The sequence below is a fragment of the Ictidomys tridecemlineatus genome, chromosome 6 (assembly GCF_052094955.1).
Source record: "Ictidomys tridecemlineatus isolate mIctTri1 chromosome 6, mIctTri1.hap1, whole genome shotgun sequence".
NCBI lineage: Eukaryota > Metazoa > Chordata > Mammalia > Rodentia > Sciuridae > Ictidomys > Ictidomys tridecemlineatus.
In genome coordinates this window covers 46,388,619-46,412,515 of record NC_135482.1, presented here as the reverse complement: position 1 = coordinate 46,412,515, position 23,897 = coordinate 46,388,619, and the positions used below count along the sequence as shown (strand labels likewise).

The following is a 23,897-nucleotide window of genomic DNA, read 5'->3' as shown; positions in this document are numbered from 1 at the left end:
TGGGCTTAGGTATATGGCACAGTACTCAGAAACAGTGTATATTATTATTTATTTAATCTGCCCATCCCCTGTGAAATTGGTTATCATCATTGTCCCTATTTTACAGATTAAGACCCCAGCATAGAAGTGACTACTCTCTAGTAAATTACAGAGATAACCAGTTCTTGGTATTCTTATGTTCAGATTTTCATGTTTGACCACTCTGGGCAACAAAGATGGTATAGTGTTGTATTGACATAAGGAAAAACTAAATTTTGTTCTTAAACCAGCCAAATGACTTTATAATGAACTGGGCTCATTTGGTTAAGGAAGTCTCTTAAATCAGGTTATTTGTTTGGTTTTACCTTAAAATACAGGGTTGTTTTATGTCATTTACAACAGGTTTGATAGGCTGGGAATGTGGCTCAGTGGTAGAGTGCTTACCTTGCATATGAGGCCCAGCACCATTAAAAAAAAAAATTTCTAGATGAAATTATGTGCTTTTCAAACTAGTCTTAGATTCAGAGTAAAAGTTTTATTTTGATCTGCATTTTATCCTGGATAGAATTATTTGTAGATATTCTATTATTCACTTTAACCTTTTATACAATCTGGTTTATATTTGGTTCCCTAAGTCATATTTTTTGCATATTTGGTATTTAGGCTTTTCCTTTATAGCCTTTTTATATTTTACTTCCCAGTGTTAATCTTCATAACCTTTTTTTATAATCTCACATAGAACCAGTCTCTTTGGGGTAGGTAGTTGAAAATAAGTATTTTCCTGAGAGATCACCTCATGCCCATGCCCTAATCTTTAGTAAGAAAGAGTATTTTCACTGCATGAAGTATCTTCAAGACTAACAAGCCAGGAGGAAGAAAATGTAGAAGGCCTTTGCCACTTTCCTTGGTTGAATGCCCTGTAGTATTAATGGACTTGCCCAGTATGGGGTAGCCTATGAATGGGCAGATTGTTTATATTATTTTCAGCCCTTTTCTGTATTATAAGCCAGAGGGTGGTGGCAAATGACTATAATTCCAGGGACTAGGAGGCTGAGGCAGGGGATTGCAAGTTTAAGGCCAGTCTCAGCAACTTAGTGAGACTCTTTCTCAAAGAATAAAATTTCAAAAAGGTCTGGAGGGCTGGGGTTGTGACTCAGAAGTAGAGCACTTGCCTAGCACATGCAAGGCCCTAGGTTCAATCCTCAGCACTATATAGATAGATAGATAGATAGATAGATAGATAGATAGATAGATAGATAGATAGATAGATAGAAGTAGAGCACTTGCCTAGCACATGCAAGGCCCTAGGTTCAATCCTCAGCACTAGATAGATAGATAGATAGATAGATAGATAGATAGATAGATAGATAGATAGATAGATAGATGTATGTATGTTTAAAAAAAAAAAAAGGCCTGGAGATGTAGCTCAATTGTAAGGCACCCCTGGGTTCAATTCCTAGTACCAAAAAATAAAATAAAAATCCATATGATATTTGAAAGATGACTCTAAAATATGTAATATTAGACCACCATTACTGTTATGAAGTTAGAGAAGGAATACTTAGATTAATCTGTCATTAAACTTAAAGCAGAGGGTTTTTTGTTTTGTTTGGGTTTGGATTTTGTTTGTTTTTGTACCAGGAATTGAACCCAGGGTCACTTCTCCACTGAGCTACATCCTCGGCCCTTTTTATTTTTTATTTTAAGATAGGGTTTCAGGGCTGGGGTTGTGTCTGAGTGGTAGAGCGCGTACCTTGGACGTATGAGGTACTGGGTTCAATCCTCAGCACCACATAAAAATAAAGGTATCTTATTTACCTTTATCTACAACTAAATATATATATATATATACACATATATATATATATATTTTTTTTTTTTTTAAAGGGGATCTCACTAGCTTAGGGCCTTGCTAAGTTGCTGAGGCTGGCTTAGAACTGGCAATTCTCCTGTCTCAGTCTCCTGAGTTGTTCAGCAAAGTATAATATCTTTTTTAGTTAAGGAGAAAGAATATGATATATTTAGAAGTTCCACCCATATTTAATTCTTTAAAACCTGATACATGTAACATTACAATTCAGAATTTAAAGGGATCTTAGGGATCAACTAGTCAAAAAGTTAAAAACTACCAGCCCAAAGTCCAAATTTTCATGCCTCAAATAGATTTTTTTTGTTACAACATTTACCATATTTTTTGAGTTTAGATGACTCTACCTGTATAAGTATTTTCTATTATTTGACCACAGTCCACACCAATTCATAATACACCTTGCTGCTTCAGTCATTTTCTTGCCTTCCTGACAAGAAGAATGTATCTGAATGTTCAGTATTCTCCCCTTCTCTCATTCACTCATTTTACAAAGTTAACAGACAACTGAGAATTAAGTTATTTACCTCAAAATATACAACTTTTTAAGTAGAGCCATGCCTCTTAAATCCCAAGATAGTGTTGCTTTCTACAGCCTAATGTTACCTTTTAGGAAACAATACAGTATAGTATATAATCAAGTCTTAAGATATTTGGTATAGCCTGCCAGAAAGAGGAATGATCACTGTGGGTTAGATACTAATGAAAGAATACTTCAGAGACATCCTTATCACAGCCTCCTGAGAACTATATCCTCAGTGTATGCTAATCAGGAAGACTTTATTCTGATCTGTGATTGTTCTTACTATATAGGGGGAAGAAAGACATGAATATACTCCTATAAAAGCTGATAAAGGAAATCAGTGAATAGCATTTTGTACATACAGAAAAACAGTACCTCATAAGGCCAACTACATCTAGATTCCTCCAAAAATATCATTTATACCTCTATTATTAGCAGAGGAAGAAGGGTCATTAAAGCCAGGAGCTCTCCAGTGGATTCTGGATAAATCTTCAACTCTCAAATCCAAATGTAACTTCAGCCACAAATTAATTGACATGCTACCAAAGATGATTAATAAATACCTAGTAGAACAAAGTCTAGTGATAGAATATTTTGGTAAAAACAGGATGTTAATATTAATCCATTGACAGGAAGTCTTGGGTACTTAGCTTCAGGTAGTTCTTTTACCTTATCTGAAGTCCTTAATAACAACCCAATTCATTCACTCCTATACCGTTCATCTTCTTTAACTTGCCTTGTTTGATTGTTTTTTTGTTTGTTTGTTTGTTTCCCATTCTTTATACTGCTAATCACATCTTGACATATTTTATATTGGCTTTGTTTTTCTTCCTTTAGATAGTAAATTCTGAGGACAAACTCTTGTTCACTGCCTTAGTCCCATTGTCTAGAACAGTGTCAGGCATGTAGTAAGCACACTTGCATATATTTGTTGATGTAGAATATTGAATGGTAAATTATAGTAGTCTTGATGGAAGCTGTCATTTCCTAGATTTTCTTTTCCAATCCATAGATTGTAGTACAGCTTTAGTAAATTGATTGAACTACAGCTTTAGTAAATGTTCACACCAACTAGTTAAGCGAGAATTTTGGTTGGTTTTTTTGTTTGTTTTAACATGTAAGCCTTTTATTAGGATTTTTAATTTGCTTGATTATTTTTAGAATTATTCTTGTTCATAATTTAGATCAATAATTTGGATCTACAGTTGGGTCTTATTAATGAAGAATGTTAATAGGTAATACAGAATGGTAAATAATTGAATCAGTTATTTGCTTTTTGACATGACTTTAATAACAGTAGAATATATTTAGAGTAAAGCCATTTCTCAACTTTTTTGTTTGACTTATAAATATCCAAGATTTTCTGCTACATCAGAATCATTATGACATTCATTATTTTTGTCTTCTTGTGAAAATACCACAAGTATTTCATGAAATAATATCTTAGATAAATTTATTGAACTTAGTGTAAAATAGGATTATGTCTTTTTGCCACTTTTCATTTTAAGCAGTTATGAAACAACCACTGAAAACTGACTCTGGAAGTAGCTGTAGGAGGTTTTGTTTTTATGTTTTTGCTGTGGTTTGCTCTAGGACTAGAACTAAACAACTTCTTAAATTGGTAAAAAGAATGTGAGCAAAGCTAGTCTATAAGTAAGTGGGGGAAATATAGAAATAATAAATAAACAACTTTTAAATGAATGAATCAAGTGGCCTATAATCTCAGTGGCTCGGGAAGCTGAGGCAGGTGAATCGCCAGTTCAGAGCCAACCTCAGCAACTTAACGAGGCCCTAAGTAACTCAGTGAGACCTTGTCTCAAAAAAGGGGGGGGTGGGGTAGGAATGTGGCTCAGTGGTTAGGTGGCCCTGGGTTCAATCCCCAATACCAAAAGTAATAATGATAGTGATAATGACCTTTTTAATGTGGGGGATCAAACCCTGGACCTCACACACGATGCATGTGCTCTACTATTAAGCTATACCCCGAGCACAAAAATAATTTTTTCAGACATTATAAACATTTATACATTTGGAAAATTAGATTAAAAATGTTGAAATTTAACAATAGTGAAACTTTGTTTTGATAGTTTTCTTTAAAAATGTAACTCATTTACCTCATCTATAATCTTGGACAAACAAGGTAAACGATACTTCACATTTATAATTATAGAAGCTGTCTTTTTTGCTGATGAAGGAATGTGTCTTATAGTGGCATTAGTGGTAACATTATAAGTTCATTTTTGTTTGTTTGTTTGTTTTTTAGTTTTTCGGCAGACACAACATCTTTGGGGTTTTTTTGTATGTAGTGCTGAGGATAAAACCTGGGCCGGGCCACACGCATGCCAGGCGAGCCACATCCCCAGCCCTATAAGTTTACTTTGTAAATACATCCAGCTTTTACAAATAATTATTGTTTATAAGGAGCAACATAAAGACAGCCTATGTAAGCCAACAAAATCCTGCCACATGTATTGGAAGTTCAAATTAGAACATTTTACAATCAACAAAATAGCACCATAATTTTTGAACTTTTATGATGGTGTTGACTTTAACTTCTCGAAGGTTGTTAATTCTAAAACTTTTTTCAGATATTTTTTAGTTGTCAATAGATCTTTTATTTAATTTTATTTATTTATTTATTTATATGCCGTGCTGAGTATTGAACCCAGGGCCTCCACATACCAGGCAAGTGCTCTACCTCTGAGCCACAACTCCAGCCCAGACTACAGAAAATTTTTGCCAAGTAATACCTCCTAATAGAATTCTGTTGATAATTTCTAATATTTAGGTATCCTAATTTTTCTACATCCTTTTTCTTCAGACCTTTATTTTCTGCTAGTGTACAAGGAGATAAAAATTAACAGGTGTCTCCGAAACAGTTGTCTACTTGTGGCAGGCTAGTTAAAGTACTTAGAATTCAGGTTCTCTTAGAATTGAAGTTGTCACCCTGTTTTGTCTTTTCTTTCCAGGTAAAATTTTCAGCTTGCTAATTGAATTAATAAGGTAAATATTGCTTGGATGTAAGAGAGAAACATGTTGAAAATGTCAGTATTTATGTTGCTTATGGAGTACATTTCTATAAAGCACTTAAAATAGGTTTAATTTTGTAATTTTCAGTAATTAAATATTCCTTAGCCTTTTAGGGAAGAAGTGTACTAGTAATTAAGGTTTTATTTTAAAAAGGGGGGCTTAAAGGAAATCTAATTGATTCTTTTTTTTAGTATTAGTTGTATTGTAGATGGACACAATATTTTATATACTTATTTTTATGTGGTGCTGAGGATCAAACCCAGTGCCTCACGCATGCAAGGCAAGAGCTCTATCACTGAGCTACAACCTCAGCCTTCTAATTGATTCTTTAACACTTATCTGTTTCTTTAAACATCTATTATCACCATTAGTATATCACTTATCTAAAAAATACTTTTCTCTGCCAGCATCTGTATTTTTTAATTATTCCTTGAGAGTTGAACAGTTAAACTTGGTATTTTGAGATTATGGTTTGGTTTGATCTTTTTTTAGGTGTAGATGGACACAACACAATGCCTTTATTTTTATGTGGTGTTGAGGATCGAACCCAGGTCTCACCTGTGCAAGGCGAGCGCTGTACCGCTGAGCCACAATCCCAGCCCCTTATTTACTTATTTTTTTATGTGGTGCCAAGGATCGAACCCAGTGCCTCACGTGCTGGGTAAGTGCTCTATCACTAAGCCACAACCTCAGACTTCTTTTTTATTTTGTGACAGGTTCTCACTAAGTTACTCATGCTAACCTTAAACGTGATATCCTCCTACCTCAGTCTCCTCAGTGGGTGAAATTACAGTTGTGTGCTACCACTTCCAGCTGCTTGTTTGTTTGTTTGATATTATTGTTGTTTTTGTAGTGTGAAGGATCAAATCCAGAGAATTGTGCAAGCAAGACAAGCACTCTTAGCTGGTATTTTTCAGGTTTCAAATAGCCACTTTTAAAAAATGCCTGTGGCAACACTCTTAAATTATAATAACATGGGGGTAATTATAAGAGAACTCTGTAACTCCTCTTCTACCTTCAGTTTTGTGTAAATTTTCATTTGTATTTTATACAGTTTTTGTTTACTAATAATGAACTATTGGAAAAACATAAGCAAACAGAAAAGAAAAATAGTCATCCCACCACTAGTATGTTTTTAAAATTTCAGGGAATTTGAAGTTTATTTTATGGTAATCACTTTTTGTGGGAGGGGTATGTTCCAAAGGTAGTACTGAATTTTTTTTTAATTATATTTAACTATAACCCAATGCTTTCTCATACTACACGTTGCTGTCAGTTGAAACACATTTTCTGGTCACGTCTTCCAGCTATAAATTTATTGTGTTTTCATCTTATCTAAGCACCTGTCACTCATTGGCCATAACTTTTTCGATTTGAACTGCAGAGCAAAACTAGCGCAAATTTCTTTTTTCTTCAGTTTTGTGGCTAGAAGGTTCATTTTCACCATAGGTCATAGCAACCTCAGCATACATTTTTCCCCCTTGTTAAGTTCAGAATTTTCATCTAAATTTAAAGAAAGCACTTTGCAGCTTATCTTTGGCATGTCAGTCGCCAGTATCATACTCTTGGCATTTTGGGGCCATTTTTAAGTAAAGTATGGGTTATTTGAACGTAAACACTGAAAGATCATAAGAGTTGAGCTGATAACAAAGATGGCCACTAAGTGGCTACCAAGTGACTAACTGGAGAGGTAGCACATGCAGTGTATATATGCTGGCCCAAAGGATGATTGACATCTAGAGTGGGATAAAGTGGGACAGCAGATTTCATAACGCTACTTGTAATAGTTAGCAATTTAAGACTTAATTAATTGTTTATTTCTAGAATTTTCTAATAAGTATTTTTGGACTACAGATATTTTGCAAAGCAAAGCCACAAATAATGGCGGTACCATACTACATTACAATCTCAAAGTTTTCTCAGTATCCTTGAAGTAATAATACTGGGCATCAAAATTAGTCTGCATAGTTTACCTAAAATAGTTTTAGCCTGTGCATTGCAGCTCTTTGCTCATCAAGCGAAAACTTTCTACATCAAATAAAACTATAATTATAGAAGCTGTCTTTTTTGCCCTCATTTACATTCTTTAATGTTTTCTTGAGCTAGCAGATAAAAGGATAGAGCAGTTATTCCAACTGAGGGCACATCCCTTCTGCTTCATTCTATTGGTCAGTTCAGACCATTGCTATTTATCACTACTACATTTCTAAAAGTTACCTTTCGTTGACTTACCATGTGCAAAGTATCATGCCTGTGACTATTATGAAATTATATTTCTTCCTTTATTGAGCACATGTTATATTCTAGGCACTAGGTTTGGGGGATATATCAACATAAGTAAAACAGACCAAAATCTTTGTCTTCATGGAGTTTGTTTTATTGGATTTTTTTTTTTTTTTTTGGTTATGGGGGATACTCGGGATTTAATCCAGGAGTTACATACCCTAGTTGTTTTTATTTTGAGACAGGGTTTCACTAAGTTGCTGAAGCTGGCCTCAAACTTGTGATCCGCCTGTCTCAGCCTTCCTAGTTGCTGGGATTACAGGTGTGCGCCACTACACCCAACTAGTTTACCATTTTTTGCAATCCCATTTTACAATCTTAACATGTAGGTAGTACTAAATCCATTTTACGTAAGGAAAATGAGGCTCTGAAAGGTTTCATGACTTCCCCAAGATTATATAAAACTAGGTTCAAAACTCAGGTGTCAGGGGCTGGGGATGTGGCTCAAGTGGTAGTACTCTCGCCTAGCATATGTGAGGCACTGGGTTCGATTCTCAGCACCACATAAATGTAAAATAAAGATGGTGTGTCCACCTGAAAAACTAAATATTTTTTTTTAAAAAAAACTCAAGTGTCATAGCTATGCTATGCTGTCAAAATTGTCCCCCATTGAGGCTCTATGAAAGAGAATGGTTAATTTCAATGTCTCAGATAGTAGTTATCACAAATCCCATTGAAAAATTTTATGTAACTTGTCTTAAAATTGTGCGTGAAATTTTAAGATATTCACACATTGCAAAGTACTCATTCTTTGAGTACTTTGAATCAACATTTGAACAGGAAGGCTTGCTTACATCTCACAAATAAACAGGCCAACCAGTGATAGTATTCCTTATTGAACATACTTGTATTTTCTGCTAAAACTAGATGCAACCATCTTTGAAAACAGAACTACTGATGGCCATTGCCACTCAGATTTGGCATTCACAATGTTAGTGAATATTAGTTCATTATTAGAGTCTTTTCAAGGCTGATGTGTTAGAAAGTACAGATTTTAAAACTAGAGGGGCTGAGGGTTATAGCTGATAGACTGTTATATAAGTGATAGAGTACTTGTCTAAGCATGCACATGGGTTCCATTCTCAGCACCACAAGAAAAGAAAGTTCTTTATCAGCAAGTCAGCTGTATTTTGTCATATTTTTGTGTTTGAAAATATTCATTTTGGCCTTATTTTACTGTTTGAAAATAATAATGTTTTTTATTTTTAGTTGAGATGTAATAATTATACATATTGATAGGGTACTGTGACATTTCAATACATTTATTTACAGTATGTAATGATCAGTCAGGGCAATAGGCATATCTGTCACCTCACATGTTATGGTTCCCGTGTGTTGGCAGCACTCAAAATCCTTTCTGCTAGTTATTTGAAATTCAATTGATTGTTGTCAATCACAGTTACCTACTGTACTAAAATAGAAAACAAGAAAAAAGAAAACTTAGTGGTATAGTTATTAAAATCAAAACAAGTTTATGAGCATTATTTGAACCAAACTGAAAGCAGTCCAGATGCCTATCAACTGGTATGAATGGGTAAAGAAAATGTCATACATCCATAAAATAGACATTTTAATCAGCAGTAATAAAAGTAACAAGTTACCAGTAGACAATAATATGGAAGAACCTGACTCATTGTGTGTGTGTGTGTGTGTGAGAGAGAAAGATAGATACTGGGGGTTGAACCCAGGGCTTTGCATTTGTGAGGCAAGTGCTCTACCATTGAGCTACATCTCTAGCGCCTCATTTTAGCAACAAGTAATATTCATGGATAAAGGTAGAAATGGGGAAATGTCCTACCTATCATTAAGAAATGCAGCTTCCACCACCAATTCAATTATCCTTATTTGTGAGATAAGGAAATATAAAAATTACTTTAAAAAAAAGACAATTCCCATAAATGTTTCCTTTTAATATTTAATGTTTTTAAATGGTGATTTTATGTTGGTTCAGTCAGTTGTGTTATGTTTGGGGTTTCATCACTCTAAAAGATTGCCTGTGACTAAGGTGGTCAATCCCACCTCTACTCCCAGGACAGGAAGGATAGGGAACTATGTGCTGTTTCCCTTGAAGCACCATTACTGGACAGATTTTTAGATTGTGCTTCAGTTTCTTGGTAAACATGAAACATTGACTCTTGCAGTTTGAGTGAGTGTCCTCGTCCATAGGCTTCCATTTCTCAGAAAACAGTGACATTTGGGTTTAGGTTTTTTTGGTAGCTAGTTTATTTTGTAAGGCTCTATGAAAATCTTAGCCACTATAGGCTTTCTAAATTAATTCATCCCTACAAAAAATTTCTCTAATAGTGTATTTCCTAAATAGATTCTTATTTTCTAAAGGTCAGTCTTTAAAATGGGATTGGTTATTTAAATAGTCTTTCCTATCCTACTGTTAAACATTTCCTTGTATTGAGGGACTTAGTAATTAGTTGGTGTAGATCTGGCATTACAGAACATAAGTAGCTAACAGATTCCTGAATTCTACAGCATATTTCTTTCAGTCTTTTTGAGGTTTGTGGAAATTCTTGACGATCGAGATCAACTAAGTTCTAGACCAGAATTTAAATTCAGTTTCTATAGATAATGCCTTCTATTCTAGCAGTTTGGAGGGGCTTTTGTATAATTGTTTCTTTCTAAGAAACCCACAAGAAAGGTAGTTTATTTCACAGATAAGGGGAAGAAGGAGCAGAAGGAGGAGGAATAGAAAGAATATGTACATAGTATAAAAAGAATGATTCAAGATCTCTGAAGGTTTGAGCAGAGGAAAGTATCTTAGTCATTTTTAGTTTGAGGCCTCAGAATACCAGTTGAAGTTGATTACTAAACGAGCACAGTGATATACACCTGTAATCCCAGCTGTTTTGTGGGCTGAGGTGGGAGGATCACAAGTTTAAGTCCTGGGGCTTAGCAGACCCTGTCTCAAAAAGGGGCAGGGTTGGGGCTGGGGATATGGCTCAAGTGGTAGCGTGCTCGCCTGGCATGTGCGGGATGTGCGGGGCGCTGGGTTCGATCCTCAGCATCACATAAAAATTAAAAAAAAAAAAAAAAGATGTGTCCATCGAAAACTACAAAATAAATATTAAAAAATCCCCCCCCCTCTCTCTCTCTCTCTCAAAAGGGGGTGGGCAGGGTTATAGCTCAGAGGTAGAGCACCTCGGGTATAATTCCCACTATCCGCCTCCCCCCCACACACACACCCAAGTTGATTATTGAATGGCACTTTGTTTCATAATTTTTAAATAGTTATATTCTTAAACTATTATGATATTTGAAAAGTCAGCCCTAACTCCAGTTAATGATTTTTATCATTGACCATGTAAATATAGAAGTTAAGGTTATTTAGGGAAGTATAAAAAAGAAAGGAATTTTTCTAAGAAGTGGCAATGATTTGGGGGTTTTGTTTTATACCAGAGATTGAACTCAGGTACGCTTAAACCACTGAGCTACATGTCCTTTTTATTTTGAGACATGCTCTTGGTAAGTTGCTGAGGCTCACTTTGAACTTGCAATTCTCCTGCCTCAGTCTCACAGGTTGCTGAGATTGTAGGCTTGTGCCACCATGCCTGGGCTGATTATAGCTTTGACAGTGTAACTCATGATAAATAAGAAAGCGGTTACTAAAGAAAGTTTCTTGAGATAGTTGAGAAAGGCACATTGGAATTTTTTTTAATATTTATTTTTTAGTTTTAGGTGGACACAGTATCTTTATTTTATTTTTATGTGGTGTTGAGGATCGAACCCAGCACCCTGTGCATGCCAGGTGAGAGCGCTACTGCTTTAGCCACATCCTCAGCTCCACACATTGGAAAAGAGACAGAGAATTTTTTAATATTTATTTTTAGTTTTCAGCGGACACAACCTGAGCCGCACACATGCCAGGCAAGCGCACTACAGCTTGAGCCACATCCCCAGCCCCAGTATTTATTATTTTTTTTAGTTGTAGTTGAACACAATACCTTTATTTTATTTATTTATCTCAACGAGGGGTGTGACTATAGGTTACACATATGTTGGCATAAGTAATTTTTAAGATCTGTTTGTTTCACTGGATGTAAAGTGTTCCCACAAATTAAAAATTTTGATTAGTGTATTCAAAAAAATTAACAGCCTTGCAATTACTATGATAATGGGCTAAACAGAATAATTATAAATTGATAGGATAGTGGTTGCTATCAATGTTTCAAGTTTAACAGTCACTTAACCTTTTCCCGAGTTGGTTACCGGTTTTAAAACTCTTTGAGTGTTCCAGGCCAGCTTGCATTGGATTAGAAGTTTTCTGGGGCTTGCGTTGCCATTTGTTCCCTGTGGAGCAGCACTTTCTTATTCAGTAAATGGAAATAAAACAACGCAGGACAAAATAAAACATGGAGATACATTTTTTTTTCATAAATAGATGAATAAAAGTCAACTAAGTAGGTGAAGAATTAAAACTAATGACAAAAAATAGTTACCATATAGTACAATTCCACATCAAAACCTAAAGGCTTCATTGCCTTATACAAAGACCTACATGGTTACAAATCCTAATACAACAACTAATTGAGGAATATAAGCTCAAGGAACCAAATTGGAGTGCCCATTAATGTTGAGATAAGTTAAAGAACAAGTTGGACAGGAGGAGCTTTTTGGTAACCTGTTTCAAATTATTCCAAATCTTGTTCTTAAGTAAACTGAAATGATGATATAATATTCAGTATCTGATATAATACAAAAACCTGATTACTAAATCAAAACATCATCCTGGGCAAAGCAGACTACTGGTCTTATAGGGTTTGGGGGAATTATGAAATTTAAAGATCCATAAACTTTCAAAGACTAGGCGTGAATGTCAGCTGAGGAAGCACTGTCACTCAAGTGAGACATGGTTGGCATTCAGATGTTTTCATTGAAGTGAGTCAATTTTTGTCTGGCTGACTTTCAGGAGTAAGGAATCATCACTGTTTGGTTGTTTACAGAAGCATTCTGGGATAAATTTTTATTGGTTGATTAAATTTGTCTAAACTAGTTCTAGGCTTGTTGCCATGGAAGAACTGTCATCTCTTGATTAAGAAGGTTTAAAATCTGTTCTGGTGACTGCTTTTATACTGAGGCTACTGACCATTTAGTTTTTTCCAGGAATGTGAGAACTTTTTATTTTCATGTAATGTCCCCTCCTGGAAATTTTGAGAATCATCCTTTTTTAGTATAATATTTCATAATAATTAGCCTTTGTAAGGGTTGTTTCTGCTTGACTTCATTTTTATTTTCATATTTTATTTTCTTTTGGTTTCCACTTTTTATCATACTGAATACTCAGTAAACTTTTTTATAGACTAGGAACTCATATTCTTCAGTTCTGCTTCTGATTCCACATGATTTTCAGGTTCCCTTTGTGTACCTTTCCCTTATTTTAGGAATATGTATTTGGGTTTTTTGCTCTCTCTGCCAGCTTATTTACATTTACCATTTATCTATTCCAGGGATTGACCAGGTAAATAGTTTAGGCTTTATGGACCAGATGGCCTCTTCTGCAACTACATAACTCTCCAGACAGTACACAAACGTGTAACTGTGTTTCGTTAAAACCAGTGTAGGCTGAGCATGGTGGCTCACACCTGTAATCAATCCCATCGACTCAGGAAGCTGAGGCAGCAGTATTGTAAGTTCCAGGGCAGCCTTAGTAACTTAGTAAGACCCTGTCTCAAGCGGGAGGTGGGTTGGGGCTAGAGTTGTAGCTCAGTGATGGTGTATCTAGTACCTCAAAACAAACAAAAAGAAAACCCTTTATGTAGTACTGGAAGGTTCAGCTTGCCTGGCCTGAGTGGGGTCCTGGGTTTAATCCCCTCAGCACTATCCAAAAAAAAAACTTTGTATAACAAAACAGATGATAAACTGCTTTGTATGTAGTCCCTATCCTATCCCATTCATCTTTCTAGAGTGTTATATGTGTATGAACTAGTTGCACTAAAAATGAATTTATTTGTTTGAATGTCTTATTTATATAAAGCTTAAATTATTTTTTCTTCTTCAACAAGGTACTCAATTTTGACAAGTTTGCATCATGCGTGAATATAAGCTAGTCGTTCTTGGCTCAGGAGGAGTTGGAAAATCTGCTCTGGTAAGTTATTCTCAAGGAACCTATCCTTTTCACACCAAGCTGTCTTTTTCTATTGAGTTTTAGGTTTCATTATTTGTATTTGTTAAAGTGATAATAACTTATGATGCAATATTGTATTTTTCTTATAGTTTAGTGAATTTTTAGTTATATCTGGCTGGATTATATTTGAAGTATGACAGAACATTGTTTGGGCTAAGTACAGAGAGTGAGAGCATATAAATATGTGTCTGCATTTGAGGACCAGATAGGAATGGGGGTTTGGGGATTTTTCCTTGTGAGTAAGCTTATACTATATATATTGTGTTAAAAATGTCAAAGCTTATAAAAAGTCATTTTCTTTCTCCCTGGTGAGATAAACCATCTTACTTGGCCACTTCAGGTGGCCACCTAGCAAAGAATTTCATGTTTGAATCCAATTAAGTGTACATAATATGGTATGAACTACTTTTTCAATTGTATCTAAAGTACTGGAGAAGTATATTGATTGTATGTAAGTTTATACATAAAACTATAATACCCAATGCCATAAATAGCTTTCATACTGGATTGTTCAGGAAATCTGCTTACAATAGGTAGGTGAATTCCTATGTCCCATAACACAGCATATGACAATAAAACAATGTGCAGACATTTTTAATTTAGTAATTGTCTCCCTACCTTTAGATAGCAGCCACTTTGGCCCCTGCTGCTTCACAAATATGGTGTTTCCTTTTCTACCTGTGTCCACAGTCTACAAAAACTCTTTCCTGCTCCCCAACTGTGAAATTACTTTGTCTTTGTACCTGATTCTAAGAAAGTCTGAGTGTGCTCAGCACAGATGCAATCTGGTTCTCCTCACCCCAACCCCATTCCCTAGATATCTTTGATCCTCGATTGGTTGAATCTGAGAATGTGGAACCCACAGATACAGAGGATCAAATGTAGAATATAATTTGCAAATTTGGATTTGTTCTTTAGATGTATAATGGTATGTTAATTTTTTTCAGACTGTACAATTTGTTCAAGGAATTTTTGTTGAAAAATATGATCCTACGATAGAAGATTCTTATAGAAAGGTAAGTCCTTCTGATTTTTAGTAGAAATATAATAATTACGTTTTTTTAATAATTATTTTTTAGTTGTAGTTGGACACAATACCTGTATTTATTCTTTTTTTAATGTGGTGATGAGGATCGAACCCAGGGCCTCACACATGGCATTGAGCTACAACCCCAGCCCAATGTTTTTATAATTATTGGATGTTTGTATACACAGTAGAATGAAGAGACAGTTAATTTAAAAATTAATGGGAAAAACTGTATTTCCTGGCATTGCATGTTAACAGTTTAGAGAATCATAAACATACATACATATTCACAAAGCTTTTAAGTTTAACCTGACCTCTGAATTGTTAATTTGACACAGACTTTAGAACCCATTTCAAGTTGCAGCCCCATGTTCCCTACCACTACTCCTAGAAAGATGAGTTATTCTTCTTTTAAACTAGAGATAGGAATACAGAAGTCTCCATAGCCTTCCTACTTAATACTCCTTGAGAAAGCACTCCTGCTCGCAATAGGTAGGTGAATTCCTATATCCGATAACACAGCATATGACAATAAAACAATGTGCAGACATTTTTAATTTAGTAATTGTCTCCCTACCTTTAGATAGCAGCCACTTTGGCCCCTGCTGCTTCACAAATATGGTGTTTCCTTTTCTACCTATGTTCAAGTCTACAAAAACACTGGAAACTCCTTCCTGCTCCCCAACTGTGAAATTACTTTGTCTTTGACTTGATTCTAAATAACTTTTCCCCCTTAGAAAATATTAGGTGAAAAGAGGTACATCTAAAGAAAAGGGACCTCTAAAGAATAATGGGAGAGTTGATAGACAAAATCACTATTGGTAGTATTGAAGTTATTGGTTGTTTTATTCTTTCATTTACTTGAACTATTTTAATATCATTTCTTATCCAGAATTAAGTGCTGAGTTGAATGATTTTGAGACCGAGGCTTGTTATTGCTCAATAATTACCTAGTAAAACTGCCATAATTTCCCTGTTTCTAATTTTAGCTTTTGTGTTTCATTTATTTAAGGTAGTCTTTTATATATATAAAAAAATAAAGGTATTTTAATTTTTTCTAGCAAGTTGAAGTAGATGCACAACAATGTATGCTTGAAATCTTGGATACTGCAGGAACGGTATGTATGTAAACAAATTACCAAAGTTTATGCAGTTTGTACAATATTGATTTGTAAATGCTATTATTCTATATGCAAATATTAGTTTACTTAAGTATTACTTGAATCAATATTTAAAGCTACTATTTTCATAGTCTGGATTCTACTTTTTAAAAATTTTTTTTTAAATTGATTGTTCCAAATTAAAATATTTTTAATTGCAGTGCATCAGTTGTTGAAGAATTTAGAAAAATTATTAGAATGACAATTTTCATAGAAAATATAATACTTTTTTCTTTTTGCATGTGTGTGGTGCTGGGGATTGAACCTAGGGCCTTGTACATGTGAGGCAAGCACTCTGCCAACTGAGTTATATCCCCAGCCCTCATTAATACTTTTAAGACAATATATTACCATATTTCAAATAATGTGTAAAATACTTGGGCATGCATTGTTCCTCAGTGGCACTGTACTGATTTCATTGATATCTTTCCTCCATCAAATTATTTATAGGCCAGTATATTAGTTCTTCCATTACAATTGTGAAACACCCAGGGCAGGCTTACTTTATAAAGAAATGAGATTTATTTTGGCTCACAATTCTGGAGGCACAAGTTCTAGGGATCACATTATTATGATGCCTTCTTTTGGACAGTCTGGAGGTAGTCCAGAGCATCACATAGCAAGAGACAAGGGACATGCAAGTATCCAAAGATAAAGGGAAGATTTATTCTGGGTGTATGGTATGCATTCAGCTAATGTTTGAGTACCTGAGATTCGCCAGACACTGTTCTTACCCTCAAATGCTCATAGTCAGTGAAGGAGAAGTGTGAGGACGTGGCAAAATGTAGGTAAGCATTCTGATAGACCCACCTAACAAGAGTGTTGTGAGCTGGCTATAATTGTGGGATACAATTAGGAAGCGCTACACTTCATGATATATTTAAAAAGCTACCTCTAAGTAGCTTTTGGAGTTGGATATTTCTGTGCCATTTGAATATTTATTGCACACAATAAGTATTTTTAAATAGGCTTCCAACTTTTCAAATAATAACTTGCTGTGGACTAATTTTAAGAAGTGTTACAACTACAAAATCTTCATTGAGTTATAATCATAGATTTTAACTGTCAAAACATTCTGGTTTTTAATGTTCATTTCTTTGTACTATAGGAACAATTTACAGCAATGAGGGATTTGTACATGAAAAATGGACAAGGCTTTGCTTTAGTTTATTCCATCACTGCACAGTCCACCTTTAATGATTTACAAGATCTGAGAGAACAGATTCTTCGAGTTAAAGACACTGATGATGTAAGCTGACTTCCTAGTAATAACTTATTTCATATCCCTTACTATAGTGTATTCAATTTTAAAGTTTAAATTTAAATCAAATTTGAAGTTTGTGTATTGGGTTAAGGGTTCAGAACCTTTTTCTTTAAAAAAGGCACAAATGTATCTTTACATGTTTTCAAATATCATTATATTCCCTATTTTCTCATTATCTTGTGAAAATTAAATGTTATGGTTTTTTTGTTGTTGTGTTGTTGTTTTTTTTGGAACTGGGGATTGAACTCAGGGGCACTTAACCACTGAGTCATGTCCCCAGCCCTTTTTTGTGTTTTAATTTAGGACGGGATCTCACTGAATTGCTTAGGGCCTGGCTAATTTGCTGAAACTGGTTTTGAACTCACAGTCTTCCTGCCTCAGCCTCCTGAGCTGCTGGGATTACAGGCCTACACCACCACACCCAGATAAACCCTTCTGTTTTTAAACAATGCATTTTGTGGGGAGGAATATGGGATGTAAATGTTACTAATAGAGCAAATAATCTTCTGGTCACATTTCTGATAGATTTAAGAGCCTTTGAAATAAGGATTTGATGTAAATAAATGTAAACATACCAAGCAGCAGTGACAGAGGAGCAGCATAATAATAATTATAAAAGGAAGGCAGCCCTTCAGAACGTACTGTAATGCAGTTAATAAGAAACCTAAAGGAAATTATTTTAATTCTTCACTATCTGTAATAGTGATTCCTAAAATAAGTCATGCATCAGAATTACCTGTAGGACTGGTTAAAACATAAATTGCTGGCCCAACCACCTCAGAATTTGACTCAGAAGACCTATAATAGAACCCTGAATTGTGCATTTCCAACAAATGTCCAGGTGATGTTGATGCTACATGATAAGAAATGTTGTACTATACTTTAATTAGAGCTAATATTATAAGAGTTGAGACACACTGATGGTAAATGCTGCCATTTTCTGAACATCTAAAACAAGGAAGTTTGGGGAAAGTCTACATTTTTATTTTCCTATCACTTGCATTAAACAAATATTTATTAAATACCTCATAAAAAGCCAGAATTCTTGAGGTTTTGTTTGGATTTATTTTCCACAAAATACTTTAGAAAACTGATTTGAAAATGATTGGTAGTGGTTTGGTAGAATAAGCATTATATTTGCCTATAGTGTTCTTTTAAAATTACAAATATCACATAATGCAAACACACTGTGCCATTAATAATGGCCTTGATTTTTAGTAAATTAAGTTGATTAAACCTTATGACTGTTTAATATCAGATTACATGAGAAACTAAAAATTCTACTTTGGGGGCCAAATTTCTCCTTTATTTACTTTCACAGTAACTCCTTTGTATTTCCTTTTATAAAGGTTGTATTTTTTTGATTACCATAATTATTTGTAAATCCATTGTGTTATACATTTTAACCCTCTTTTGTAAGTATGACATTCATTGTTTTCTAAAATTTTTTTGTTAAAGGTTCTTACTTGTGTCTACATTGCCTAAGTTATGTCCATTTTAGTTCCCTTTGGAATTATCCTTTAACATCTCCATGAGAAGAGAAGGCAGTGGAAATAATTGACAGCGCAGTTGACCTGAAAGCCAATACTAGTTCATTCAGTCTTACAAATTAATGTTGTTAAGGCTTTCATATTTTAAGTGTAAATTTTATTACATATTGTATCTGACACCATAGGAAAAGTAATCTTTAAGGTTAACTCTTAGAATTCTTTTTATTTGAATTTGTTAATATACATACTTATTTATTTTTATTCTCACAAATGTCTTTTTAGGTTCCCATGATTCTGGTTGGTAATAAGTGTGACTTGGAAGATGAAAGAGTTGTAGGAAAGGAACAAGGTCAAAATCTAGCAAGACAGTGGAACAACTGTGCATTCTTAGAATCTTCTGCAAAATCAAAAATAAATGTTAATGAGGTATGGTCAGATACTAAAAGTAGTTTTTTATTTTGATTATTTAAAATTAATGGAAAAGTGTGTGTGTGTGTGTGTGTGTGTGTGTGTGTAATACAACTCAAACTTAATATGTATTCAGGGTGATATGTTGATCTTATAGGAAGAAAAATTCTTGTTAAATATATGTATATAAATAAGTAACAGTACTATTTCAGTTATTAAATGCTTGTGCACTTAAATTTTATCCCAAGAAAGGAAGGTTAGATAGAATATAGAACTGGGAAAGACAGGTTAACTCATCATGAAGGATGTTATGTAAAAGAGAAAACTTCAAAAAGGCATTCTTGGATTATATGAACTTAATTTAAGGAGAACAGTTTTAACCCCCTCCAAGTGAACTTGGCACTTATAAGAATGCTTCATATTACTTTCTTGTTTCCTGGTGGTACATTTATATCCTTGGAAGTGTCCTTTTTTTTTCATTTCACTTTTTCAGTTTTGGGGTTTTTGTAATATGTTTGCAGATCTTTTATGACCTAGTGCGGCAAATTAACAGAAAAACTCCAGTGCCTGGGAAGGCCCGCAAAAAGTCATCGTGTCAGCTGCTTTAATATATTGAATGCATTGTAGCTCTGAGCCAGGTATGTTGATTTATCTTTCCTCTAATTGTTAATCCCTCAGCTTCATTAAGGACACTGTCAGGAAAGCAAGTGGAGTTTTGGTTTTTGTTAGCTCCAAAAAGTAGATGGTTACATTCATAAATTAGTTTGATATCTTGTTAATGAAAATAATTATTTCATTTACTTATCATCAGAAATAAGGTATTCTATGTAAATGACCAGATATTCTAAATAAGTTTATTCAGGGAATGGGTTGTACCTTAGTGATAGAGCACTCGCTGGCACCTATGAGGCCTTGGGATTAGAACCCAGCCCTACCAAAAAAAAAATTCCATTTATATAAGTGATAGGACACTGGTTGGTGCAGGCAGTATAATGGTAAAGGAGACCTGCCTTATCTCCTTGCCTCTTAATTAAGTGTGATGGAAGAGAGAGACAAACAGTTGCAAAATGTCATAAATGCAATGAGAGTAAATTCAATGTAGTACTAAAAAACCCTGACACATTTACCATGTGCCCAGCACTCTTTTTAAGGATCCCTATCTGTATATTAATTGAATTCTCACAACAATCCTCTGGAATGATGATGATGATGATGATTAATTGTTATTATTCCCACATTACAGAGGTGGGAACTGTCACTTGTAAAAACCCCTGTTAGTGAATAGCAGAGCCAGAATTTGAATAGGCAGTCTGACTTCTGAGTGCTGTGATGATGGGTACTGTGGGAGCATATAATTGGGGCACCAAATGTGTAAGAATTCAGGAATGTCAGTCAAAAGTAGGAGACATTAAGCTGAGATCTGAAGGACAAGTGGAAGTTAGCTGTATTGGGCTGGAGGGTTCCCAGACAGAAAAGCACTAACATAACCCAGAGATGTGAGAAAAAAAAAAACTGAGCACACATGTTTTTATGTATATTTTTGAAAACAGTCATATTAAATAGGATTGATACTTGTAAACAGTTAGATCAGTTCCTGGTACATAATGAACATTCAAACCATTAGCTGCTACTTTTTACCAATGAAACTGGTTTCCTGTTCAGTTATTACTAAGGCATTATTTCACTGTACTCTTATTCCTGAGAACTTTTAACTTTTGTGACTGTTTCCCCCAGTGTTAAATGGGCCCATAGTGTCATCATCTTTTTACAGTATATGCCCCTGTTGTGCAGTTAGGGTCCTCTGTTTAGTAATAGATCCTCTTATAATGATAATCTCTCATACCTGACTGAATGTTCATTCTTACTTGAATTACATATGTGCCTGAGCTTATATACTCCCATCTGTCCTTTCCAATTTGCTACTTTCAGTCTGCTAAGTTTTAGAAAATTACATTACAATCCTCATTCAAACTAGAATAAAGACGTAAGGTTCTAGGTATTTGTGAAAATAGTTTCAGCAGCCACATGTGTATTTACATGTGCTTGGAAACAAGTCTGATCCCCAGAAAATGGAGTTTAAAAAAATTTATTTTAAAAGCTTAGGCATATATGTAGAAGGTCACCGGAAGTAAATAAATATTCCACAGTTTAGATTTTACTTCTTTTACATTATAAATATTATTTTAAAACTTTAGTTTTCTCTAAGGAAAAATTAATGTGATTTTCAGTACAGTACCACTTTTTTGATATCTAAAATTTACCAAAATCTATGAATACAAAATTTGGAAGTAATGTAACTCAAAGTGGTAAAAAAACATCATGAGATAAATTCTAAAAAGGTACGAATCAAAGTACTGAAATAGCATGGGGCCACTTAACATAAGAAATAGCCACAGGTATTAAATATTGCCTCTCTGAACCTAGATTTTAGCTACTTTTTAAGAGTAAGGAAGCAAAGTCTTAACTTTTCTCATACTAGAAACCCTGGTTTTCAAGAGAGTAGCAAAATAGACTTCTTTTTGGAATGCAGAGGTGAAAATGTCTTTACTCTGAGTTATGGTATGTTGTCATTCATGTAATAACTGAAACAAGAGTCTGTAGTGTATTTCTAATATTACAAAAATGTTGGGGGTTGGGGGTGTCGTTTGGTGGTAGAGCACTTGCCCAGCACATAAGAGGCACTGGGTTCAATCCTCAGCATCACATAAAAAAATAAATAAATAAGGGCTGGGGTTGTGGCTCAGTGGTAGAGTGCTTGCCTCGCATGCATGAGGCCCTGAGTTTGATCCTCAGCACCACATTTAAAAAAATAATTAAATAAAAAATAAAGATATTTTAAAAATAAATAAATACATAAAATAAAGTTACTAAACTGAAAGTTTAAAAAAAAAGTTGGGGCTGGGGTTGTGGTCAGTGGTATGCCAAGCACGTGTGTGAGGTAATCCTAGCACCATATAAAAATAAATAAAGTAAAGGTATTGTGTCTATCTACAACAACAACAAAAAATTCTTTTTTTTTTTAATGTTGTTTTACTGTTTCCTTTGGATCTTTAATACACTGGGTTCAATTAATTTTTTTTTTCCTTTCTTTTAAAAGGTCTGAAGAACTGTTGCCCAATTCAACAGTGCCAGCATTCCAACTTTGTTAAACCTACCAACATCTTATATGGACTTTCCTGTGGTGGTACCCTTTAAGAGGCGGATGAAAGCTACTATATCAGTTTGCACATTCTAATCACTTTTCAGTATCACAAGAGAGATTTTTACTTATATAATAGTCCTAGAGTATGCAGCTGGTAAAACCAGAGGCTACATCCAGTATTACTGCTAAGAGACATTCTTCATCCACCAATGTTGTACATGTATGAAAATGGTGTACTGTATACTTTAACACACCCCATACTTTGTATTGGAGAGTACAATAATGTAAATCCTGAAAGCACCACTATTTTAGCATAATAAAAGAAAGTCCAAAGAGCTCCTATATAGACTACTCCAGATAAACTTTGCTTCTTTGATACTTGTAGCTTATTGTAATTTTTTTTAAATCCAAGGTCATTATCATTGTATTGTATAAAATAAGCGCTTTGATTAACACAGCTATATAGTTTTTTTTAATTTTTCAAAAACCTGTGGAGACAGTGATCTTGTCTTTAAAATATAGTCCTTTCAGTATGATGTCTTAGATTAAAGACGTTGCCTTTAATATCTGTTGGGAAGGAAATGTCCAGACTTTTCAAATCTCCTTATTATGTGTTTCCCTTTTTTGTTTACATAGGGAACAATGTTTGTAGTTGTGTGTACAGTGGGGGTCTACAACAAGAAGTGTATATTTTCAACAATTTTTTAATGATTTAACAATTTTTGTAAATCATTTTCAGGCTTCTGCAGCTGTAGATTCTCACTGTGAATCCCTTGCTTGCTCATGCATATGTGTATTTGCAATACCAAATATACAGGTTTAGTATTTTTGCCTGTTAGTGATTGTTTCACATGTGTAACGTTTTGGTTGAGATGTTAAATGGTGGACGAGTACTGTGGATGTGAATGTGGGAAGTAATTTTAATCATGTATAATTGGTCACAAGGCCTAATTTGCAGTAACTATTGCTGTTTTATTTAACAATGCCTTGTTGCTTTGTATGCATTAACGTTTGGGTGTAAAGATTGTGTGTCTATCCAACAGGGAGCCACAGTATTTAAATTGACCAACCTAATGTTACAACTACTTTGAGGTGGCCAAATGTAAACTAAAAGCCTTAATTAAAGTGGTGCAATTTTGTATAACTTAGCATCAGTAGTTCAATAAATTTGGATTGCCATGCAAGGGCTTGCATTATAATTACTTGCCACTTGAATGTGTTTTGTGTAATGTTTTAACAGTGCTAGTAAATAAATATGGGTTTACCTTCTTTTTAAATGTAATAGGTGTTATTTTACACATTGTGATTTCATAATTTAACGTGAGTAAACTAGACTAATTAATTCCAGAAAAAATGTGTGAAAGGACTGGGGTTGTGCTCAATGGCAGAGCACTTGCCTAGCACATGTGAGGCACTGGGTTCAATCCACAGCACCACGTAAAAAAAAAAAAAAAAAAGGTATTACGTCCATCTACAACTAAAAATATTTTTTAAAAATTAGTGAATGATGGCAGGGTTTTTTTCTAGTATTTGAAGATTCACATAACCACCTTTTGAGCTTTTCTTTGAGAAAGAATTTTGTAAATCAAAC

At 34.4% G+C, this 23,897-nt stretch overlaps 1 protein-coding gene across 5 annotated transcripts in view; it reads left to right on the top strand.

Moving 5' to 3' along the window:
- Positions 1–23,583, top strand: part of Rap1b (RAP1B, member of RAS oncogene family) — a 44,389-nt gene extending 20,806 nt beyond the window's left edge. For 2 of the 5 annotated variants that reach the window (XM_078053182.1, XM_078053183.1), the window contains exons 2-9: positions 13,139–13,317; positions 13,694–13,776; positions 14,763–14,831; positions 15,904–15,960; positions 17,111–17,251; positions 19,039–19,182; positions 19,686–19,802; positions 22,262–23,583. In XM_078053182.1, the coding sequence (XP_077909308.1) occupies positions 13,720–13,776; positions 14,763–14,831; positions 15,904–15,960; positions 17,111–17,251; positions 19,039–19,182; positions 19,686–19,772 (555 nt within the window). In that variant the 5' untranslated portion in view covers positions 13,139–13,317; positions 13,694–13,719 and the 3' untranslated portion in view covers positions 19,773–19,802; positions 22,262–23,583. Of the gene's footprint in view, positions 1–5,338; positions 5,373–13,138; positions 13,318–13,693; positions 13,777–14,762; positions 14,832–15,903; positions 15,961–17,110; positions 17,252–19,038; positions 19,183–19,685; positions 19,803–22,261 lie in introns of all 5 variants that reach the window. The other 3 variants (XM_078053181.1, XM_078053180.1, XM_078053184.1) reach the window with 2 other exon arrangements.
- The last annotated feature ends 314 nt before the right edge of the window (positions 23,584–23,897 follow it).